Raw genomic sequence first — 9470 nt, forward strand, 5'->3', positions numbered from 1 at the left:
CTTATTGCAAATTAAATTATGAGCTGATAATATGATATATGATAATATATATTAGTGTGCTCTGAAACTGTCCATTATATTAGGAGAATGATGAGAATTTAAATTTGCTTATATAGGCAAGATCATGTATGGAAGCACATTTCTGCCCAAAAGTACAAAAATTACAACAGGATTAAAATAAGAAATAGTCATACCATGAAATGTAAAGTCGAAATTATGAGCTGATAATATGATATATGATAATATATATTAGTGTGCTCTGAAACTGTCCATTATATTAGGAGGATGATGAGAATTTAAATTTGCTTATATAGGCAAGATCATGTATGGAAGCACATTTCTGCCCAAAAGTACAAAAATTACAACAGGATTAAAATAAGAAATAAAGTCATACCATGAAATGTAAAGTCGCAATTTTGCCAAATAATGTTGCGGTTGTGAGATATAAAGATGCAATTATGACAAACGATTGGTTTGCAGCGATCGACCTGAAGGACGCGTACTTTCATGTCTCGATCCTTCCTCGACACAGACCGTTCCTGCAGTTTGCGTTCGAGGGTCGGGCATGGTAATACAAGGTCCTCCCCTTCGGGCTCTTCCTGTCCCCCTGTGTCTTTACGAAAGTCGCGGAGGGTGCCCTTGCCCCACTATGGGAAGTGGGCATCAGGATCCTCAACTCTACGACTGGCTCATCATGTTCCAGTTGCGAGAAGAGTTGTGCGATCACAGGAACCTGGTGCTCCGGCACCTCAGTCAGTTGGGGCTTCAGGTTAACCGAGACAAGCGCAAGCTCTCCCACATGCAGAGAATCTCTTTTCTCGGTATGGAGTTAGACTCGGTGAGTATGACGACGCGTCTCACCAACTAGCATGCCCAGTCAGTGCTGAGCTGCCTGAGTTCCTTCAGAGGCAGGACAGTGGCACCACTGAAACACTTTCAAAGGCTCCTGTGGCATTTGCAGCTGCATTCACGCTGCTTGGATTGCTTCATATGAGACCACTTTAGCACTGGTTACACTCCCGAGTCCTGAGATGGGCATGGCGCCATGGTACACATTGTGTCACTGTCACACCGATGTGTCGCAGCTTATTCAGCCCCTAGACGGACCTTGCTTTCTACGGGCCAGGGTGCCCTTAGAACAAGTGTCCCGGCATGTTGTTGTCATGACAGATACCGCTAATATGGGCTGGGGCACTACGTGCAACGGGCAGGCAGCCTCAGGGTCCTGGACAGGACCTCGACTGCTTTGGCACATCAACTGTCTGGAGTTGCTGGTAGTGCATCTAGCCTTGCGGCAGTTCCGGCTGCTGCTGCTGGACAAGCATGTGTTGGTCCGCACAGACAACACTGCGGCTGTTTTTTACATCAACCGACAAGGCGGTCTACGATCACATCGCATGTTACAACTAGCCCGCAATCTCTTGCTCTGGAGTCAGATGCAGCTCAAGTCGCTTCGCACCGTCCCCATCCCGGGGAGCTCAATCGTGCAGCCGACGCACTCTCACGACAGCTTACTTTTCCCGGAGAATGGCGACTCCATCCCCAGGTGGTCCAGCTGATTGGAGTCGTTTCGGGGAAGCTCAATCGACCTGTTTGCTTCCCACGAGTCCTCCCACTGCCAGCTGTACTGTTTCCTGACCCAGGGCCCCTGGGCATGGATGCACTGGCACACAGCTGGCCCCGGGCTCTATGCAAGTATGCATTTCCTCCAGTGAGCCTTCTCACACACACACTGTGCAAGGTCAGGGAGGAAGAGGAACAGGAACAGGTCCTGCTGGTTGCGCCTTACTGGCCCACCCGGATCTGGTTTTCGTAACTCATGCTCCTTGTGAAAGCCCCTGCCTGGCGCATCCCCCTGAGGAAGGACCCTCAGGAGCTGGGCACCATATGGCACCTGAGTCCAGATCTCTGGAACCTCCACGTGTGGCTCCTGGACAGGACGCGGCAGACCTAAGTGATCTGCCACCAGGAGTGGTAGCCACTATCGCTCAAGCTAGAGCTCCCTCTATGAGGCAAGCCTACGCTTTGAAGTGGAATCTGTTCACGAATTGGTGTTATTCTCACGGAGAAGAGCCCCAGAGATGCTCGATTAGAGTCGTGCTTTCTTTCCTTCAAGAAAGGTTGGAGCATAGGCTATCACCCTCCACCTTGAAAGTGTATGTTGCTGCTATCGCAGCACATCATGATGCAGTGGACAGCCGGTCCTTGGGAAAGCATGACCTGATCGTTAGGATCCTGAGGGGTGCCAGAAGGTTAAATCCTCCTAGGACACCCCAGATACCCTCCTGCGATCTCTCTGGTGTTCTGGCCAGACTTCAGAGAGGTCCCTTTGAGCCGCTCGATTCAGTTGAGCTGAAGTTCCGGTCTCTTAAGACAGCACTCCTGATCGCGCTCACTTCCATCAAGAGGGTCGGGGACCTCCAAGCATTTTCGGTAAGTGAAGAGTGCCTTGTGTTGTGTTGTGCTGTGCTTGTCACGTTGTCCTGAGTCTGGATACGTGCCCAAAGTTCCCACCACTCCTTTCCGAGACCAGGTGGTGAACCTGCAAGTGCTGCCCCACGGAGGAGGCAGATCCAGCTTTGGCGTTGCTGTTTCCCGTAAGAGCATTACACATATACATGGACTGCAGCCAGAACTTCAGAAGCTCTGAGCAGCTCCTTGTCTGCTTTGGAGGTCAGCAGAAAAGAAAAGGCTGTCTCCAAGCAGAGGTTGGCCCATTGGATAGGGAATGGTACACCAAGGCGAACTGTGCCCCCTGGGGGTGAGAGCCCACTCCACTCGGACTGTTGCATCCTCCTGGGTGCTGGCACACGGTGCCTCTCTGGTGACATCTGTTGAACTGCGGGCTAACACCTTCTCGAGGTTTTACAACCTTCATGTAGAGCCGGTTTCTTCCCGTGTGTTGGGTGACAGGTAATTGGCAGGAAGAACTGGCTCGGTGTCATGCTTGCTGCATTATTTCCCCTCACAAGGGGATGCGAGCGTCTTTCTTCTCCCAGTAGAGTTCCCCGGTTGGCGAATCCTGGTCGAGCATCCTCCAGCAGCCCCAGTACTAGTGTTAGCATGCCCGGAGTCCTGGTCAGCCCCTGTACTGGGCTAGGTGTCCATATGGCTTGATTCCCTAGAGGTAATCCCATATGTGTATTCTTCCATGGTAAGGTTTCCCTCTCGGTAAGCCCATGTCTTCCCTTGACAGACTTGCTCTTTCAGTCTTTTCTGGCGGTTGTTCCATCCCTACTCTAAGGTAGGACCTGCCTCAGAGACCCTTTCCATATGTAGTACTGACCCCTGGGTCAGTCCATATCAGTATCTCCACTTGTCACCTCCCTACGGGTAGGATGTGGTCTCCCTAGTGACCTTTTCCTTAAGGCTCGCTTCCCCATCGTTCTGCCAGGCTGAAAGAACAAATAGGGAGGATTTGAAGCAATCTTCACTGAAGGTTGAAAGCCCTTCCAAAAACTTTTTTGTGGATGGAATAGCAGCATGGCCTTCTCCAGCAGCATTGTACTAACTGTTGGTCCACTTCAGTACCAAGGTCAATGAATTTGCGCTGGGGCTTTGGAAAGTTTATGAACTTAGCATAGCTTTTGTGTTGACACGCTATGGCTTGTCAACATTTGCAGCACCACAGGGTTGTGAAGGTGTTCAGGTTGTGGCGTTTTCCATAGACTCCTAATGTTGTCACGATATAACTCGTAGTGACCGACAGATAGGGAACGTCTTGGTTACATACATAACCCTCGTCCCCTGTTGGAGGGAACGGAGATGTTATGTCCCCATGCCACAACTTTGAATCACTCGCTGTTGCTGGGACATGTTCTCGGCTCCTCAGCGTAAAACCTAATGAGTGGACGCGCGTTATCACCTTATATACCCGTATGCACGGGGAGTGGCTCAGTGTGCATAATCCACTAGCCAACTTTCATTGTCGTATTCTCTTAAACTCAGAGATGATTGGGCTCCTAAGTTAGACCCCTAATGTCGTCATGACATAATGTCTCTGTTCCCTCCATCAGGGAACGAGGGTTACGTACATAACCAAGACGTTCCCTGAGAGGGACCGAGACACTGCGTCCCCTAGGGCAGAGGTCCCCAACCACCAGGTCGCAACCCAGTGCTGGGCCGTGAAAGAGTTGCTACCGGGCCGCGAGAACGCAAAATGACACTCTATTATTTATTGTTCGTTTCCCCTTTAAGAGCCAATATCCAAATTTACATTGGGGCGCTATTTCAGAAAAACGTCAGTTCCACACTTTAAGGTTCAGCTAATATTAAAATGAGTGGGAAACAAACATCTCTCGAAAGGTTCTTAAGTGGAGGAGGTAAGAAAAGAAAAAATGATAATGACAATGAAGAGACGAAAAACGAAAAAAAAGGGGTAAAAGAAAGCCGCCTTTAACCGAAAATATGATGATTGCTATCTAAAATACGGTTTTGTCTCTACTGGCAGTTCACATGCTCCAAACCCCTTGTGTATAATTTGTGGAGAAAAATTATCTAATGAGTCAATGAAGCCCTCAAAACTGCTACGGCATCTTGAAACTAAACACCCAGCACTGAGAGACAAACCGTTGGATTATTTTGAACGGAAAAAACGTGAACAAATGGGGCAACAGCAACTGTTAAAAGCGACCACATCTACAAATATAGCTGCACTGAGAGCATCCTACTTGGTGGCTGACCGTATCGCTAAAGCTAAGAAGCCCTTCACCATTGGGGAAGAACTGATTTTGGTGATGTTTGGTGAAGCTGCAGCTAACAAGATAGGCCAGATTCCTCTTTCAGCAACCACTGTCACACAGAGAATTGATGATATCGCAGAGGACATTGAATGATGTTTTATTAGCAAGGTTCGGGAGGAGCGTGTCAGATACTTAGCCTAATTAACACAGGTGGAGCGCACTCAAGTTACTCAACACCATGATATAAATACAGCTGACTTACCTCTATCCATTGACGGTTTATCAGCATTCGGTTTGCACCTTTTGTCATTATATCTCAGACTCAGCTTCTCCCATCTAAACGACGAGACCTATACTGGGGATTTTTCGGTTCTCCGGCCAATCTGCCGGCCCCAGGATCGCTTCTTCTCAGCCAGACACCGCCGCCAAGCTCCAGGCTTCATCGCGACCACTGCTCTCTGCTCAACCAGCCACACGCTCTCCACGACGCCGAGGCTTAACCTCGCCTCTACCGGCATCACTTCCATTTTTTCCCCCCTGGCATCCTCTTATCTTTCGGCTGTGCCTACAATTCCTCCAATCGGAAAGTGGACCGCATTTAAGCCTGAGTCAAATGCTGATTAATTCCGATGCACCGTCCTCGCGAAGGGTAAACAAAGCGGATCTGTACGATCTAAATTATTCGTCTCCCAGCAATCAGCCAACCTCACTCCTAAATCTACTCCAGCAGAGCGGCCAATATTTCGAGCAAAGTTCGCAAGGCCCCGAACTCGCCTCACTCGAAACCACCAGTGCCCCACACAAGACCTGGCTCTCCTTAAGCGCTGGGTCGCAGCGGCAGGCCTTCAACGAGCCTGGGCCGCGCCCCAGATCTCACCGCAGCAAAGCCTCACTTGCTTCCTGCTTCGGCTCAACCTTTCTCCGCGGCACTTCTGGTCGCAGCGTCGTCTGCAGCCGGGCCTCCAGCTCTTGTAGCAGACTCTAGCACGAGGCCACTTCCGCTAGCGACACAGGCCGTGTTGCAAAATAATTTTTAGGTAAAGTCGCTAAAAGGCAGGTCATTTTCTTGCTAAAAGTTGTTAAACGACGTTGTGACAAAAGTATGTTGATGTCATTTTGTAACCATGACGCAAACGGCATAGAATACACAAAGAAAATACTCAGATTTTCTGAATTAATTTTCACTAACATTTTTACCTGTATTTTAAACTACACATTTCACTCAGATAAATGGATGAAAAAGATTGATTTTCGAGAAAATAAGTTCAACTTGTACCAAAATGATTAACGATTATTGGCACAAACTAACAACTAGGTTTACCATAAAATAAACTATTATTATTGAACAAGTGCAACTAGCAACCTAATTCACATGTGACGTGAGTATTGCTAGGCACCTCTCTCCAAGTCTCTAGCCGACTTTGCTGCTTGGCTAGCTTTTCAATACTTTCTTCTTCTTCTCTTTTTAACATCTAATAACTTTTTAAAGATGCTAAAAGTTGTCCTGGCTCTGTCAAATACATTTTTAAATGGGTAAATTCGTTACTATGTGCTTTGGAAAACAAGTTGCTAGGGTAGTCTGAGAAATTGCTAAATCTAACAACAAATTGCTAAATCAGCAATACTGCAGGCTACTCGGGCATTTCAGTATTTCCCTCAAATGTCACAAACCACTCCCCTTTCCCACTGCCTACAGCTAAAGCAGGCGAAGCAGGCGCGAGGCTGCCTCCGCTTGCAACCCAGGCCCACACATCTCGGTCTTTTTCCTCCTGCTACTAATAACCCCTTTTTTCCTTTTCAGTGGCCTCCAGTTCCCGTACACTAGCCTCCGCTCGCATCACAGACCAACACATGTCTTTATTTTCCTCCATTTTTTCTCTTACGCTTCTCTCAGTTTCCCACCTCAAGCCCAAGAGGTCGATATTAAGCGTGAGGCTGCCTCCCCCAACAATTGTGGCCTCTGCTCCTCTCCCTCAGCTCTTTACTTCATTTAAAATCACAATATTCTCTTTTATAGCAACATTACTGCCCATCCCACCGAATGCTGTTGCCTTGGACCCACCTCCAGTGGCTCACAACATCCGAGCACAGACCCTGGCAGGTGCGGACATAGACCCCTCATCTAAGGCAATCACTAACGATTAATTGGGTAACCGAGTTATCGGTTGATTATTCTGATGATTAATCGGATAATTATAATATATATTTATGGTAGAAAAATAGGCCTAATTAAACAATAGTCTTTAAAAATTACCTGAAATATATACATAATAACAATGAGGCCATAATAATTGGTCCAAATAAAATATCAAAAGCAAGTAACCACATGGTTCTGTTGAACAAAACTTAACAATGTATTATAAACAATATAATGTACATACACATTATATCAAAAGCCTACAAAGGGCACCAATGGCCTGACAATCGTTTCTACATGTCTCTGTGCGATCTAATCCTTGTATGGCTAAACAACATTTAATTCAAATGTCCACTTAAACTTGAATATTTGGCCATTTCTTTACGACAGAAATGCTACAGCAATCGTAAATCCTTGAATGTGAACATCAAAAGCCATTTTTCTGAGATTTTCATTACGTTCAGACATTTCACTGAAATAATCTGTTCAGCTTTTCCCCTATAGGCGGAGTGAATTAAACGAGCGTTCATGATCAGCCTTTTCGATGCCCCGCCTTCTCAGTTTCGCATTAGCCCATTGGAGTGGCTACTAGGAAAATTCTGGGGTAAGAAACGCCTTCTAATCGATCTGTCAGCTCCACGTAACTCCCTGTTTTCAAGCATAAACACCTCGGTTCCTTTACTAATTTCCTCTCAATAGTAGGACATTGATCATGCAATCAATATAATAAAATCACGGGTCTTAGCACTTGGCTGGCAAAAGTCGACATCACCTCAGCTTTCAAAGCTATGCCTATCCATCCAGATTCACGGCACTTATTTGGGGTACGTTGGCACAGGAAATTCTATTTTGTCGTGTGCTTAACTTTCAAATGCAAAGCAGCATCAAGATTTTCTGACGTGTTATCAGAAGCAGCTTATTGGATTCATCAAACAATTACGCAAAGTAATCCTCATAGGATCTACCCTTTTAGACAACTCAAATCGTTCTGAGCATTGAATTCCAAATATGCAAAATATGCATGTATGCAAATATGTTTCTCCGTCGACTACCGGCGAGGCTCACCCATCTGAAGGCGTGAGTATTGAATTCCCATCAGATGCTGCGAGAGCCTCCCGGTCGAGCAAACCTTGCCTTTCCGTCAGACTACCGGCGAAGCTTAGCCATCTGATGCCGTGAGTATTGAACTCCCGTCAGATGCTGCAAGAGCCTTCCCAGTTGAGTGAATATGTGTTCCTTCAACTACCGGTGATGCTTACCCATCCGTGCCGTGAGTATTGAACTCCTGTCGAACGCCGCAAGAGCCTTCCGGTCAGCAAATCTTGGCCTTTCCGTCTGACTACCGGCGAAGCATACCCGTCCGATGCCGCGAGTATTGAACTCCCATTAGATGCTGCGAGAGCCTTACCCGTTAAGTGAATATGTGTTCTTTCAACTACTGGTGAGGCTTACCCATCCGATGCCGTGAGTATTGATCTCCCGTCGGATGCCGGCGAGAGCCTCCTGGCCACACAACTTTTCCTTTCCGTCATGCGTTCGGAGAGGCTTACCCGTTTGATGCCGTGAGTATTGAGCTCCCGTAGGATGTCGGCGAGAGCCTCCCAGCTGGACAACTTTACCTTTTCCATTCTACGGTCGGCGAGGCTTAACCGTTCGATGCTGTGTGCTCCCATCGGATATCGGCGAGAGTCTCCCGGCCACATAACTTTACCTTTCCATTCGACGGTTGGCAAGGCTTAGCCGTCCGACGTCATGAGTCTCGACCACCTGCTTAACCTCAAGTCTTTTCCCCCCGCCTGGCGAGGCTTACCCGTTCGATGTTCTGAGTCTGATACCCCATCGGATGCTGCAAGAGCCCTCCCAGTCGGGTTTTCCTTTTCTCTCTCCCTGCCCGGCGAGGCTTACATGTCTGATGCAATGAGTTTTGATCTTCCGTCAGATGTCGGTGAGAGTACTCCCGGTTCAGCTTCTATACTTGCCGCCCGCAAGCGAGACTTATCCATCCAATGCCGTGAGTCTTGATCTCCCGTCGAATGTCGCAAGAGTCCTCCTTGCTGGACGGCCCAAAGCCTTTTTATCTGCCAAACCGAGAGGACCCACACGTCCGTCGTCCTGAGTCTTGATCTCCAGTCGGAGGCTTCATGGGCCCTCTCGGTCAGCCATTTTGCCCTCTGCCCACTGATTAGCAGGGGCCTGTCAGCCAGTAGGGCCCGTACGCCGACACCGCGAGCTATTCCACTCGAGGCAACTCGGGCCCTCCTGGTAGGGCTACACAATGCACGCTGCTCCTCCCCCATCGGCCGGTAGGGCTCACCCGTTCCAACGCTGTGAGCTCCCGTTGAGCATCGGCTCAAGCCCTCCCGACCGGCCGCCCCAAACCACGTAGTCCAATACCAGCAGCCGGTAGGGCCTACCCTTCCAACGCATAAGTCGCTCCCACCTGAGTACGTAGGCTCTTCCGGCTTGCCAACCAGGCAACTTCTCAAAACTTCAGCCCCCGCCAGTTCTCAGTGCTTATTTTGGGGGGGGTTCTTAATCTGGCGGCTGTCCTTTGCTCAGTTGCTTTTTGGGGGGGTACTCTAGGTTCGGGCCATTCCCAAGCTCGGAGCCCTTCCCCGGACAGCACGCCAAATATGCATTACCATACTTCA

The 9470-nt window shown here is 48.5% G+C and overlaps 1 protein-coding gene across 1 annotated transcript in view; it reads left to right on the plus strand.

Annotated features, from left to right (window-relative positions):
• The first annotated feature begins 4604 nt into the window (after window positions 1-4604).
• Window positions 4605-9470, plus strand: part of LOC107676392 (SCAN domain-containing protein 3-like) — a 7788-nt gene continuing 2922 nt past the window's right edge. The window contains 1 exon segment of the mRNA XM_016470936.1: window positions 4605-4850. Coding sequence (XP_016326422.1) covers window positions 4605-4850 — 246 coding nt within the window.

This window comes from Sinocyclocheilus anshuiensis, unplaced genomic scaffold (genome assembly GCF_001515605.1).
Source record: "Sinocyclocheilus anshuiensis isolate Anshui unplaced genomic scaffold, SAMN03320099.WGS_v1.1 scaffold1669, whole genome shotgun sequence".
NCBI classification, from domain to species: Eukaryota; Metazoa; Chordata; class Actinopteri; order Cypriniformes; family Cyprinidae; genus Sinocyclocheilus; species Sinocyclocheilus anshuiensis.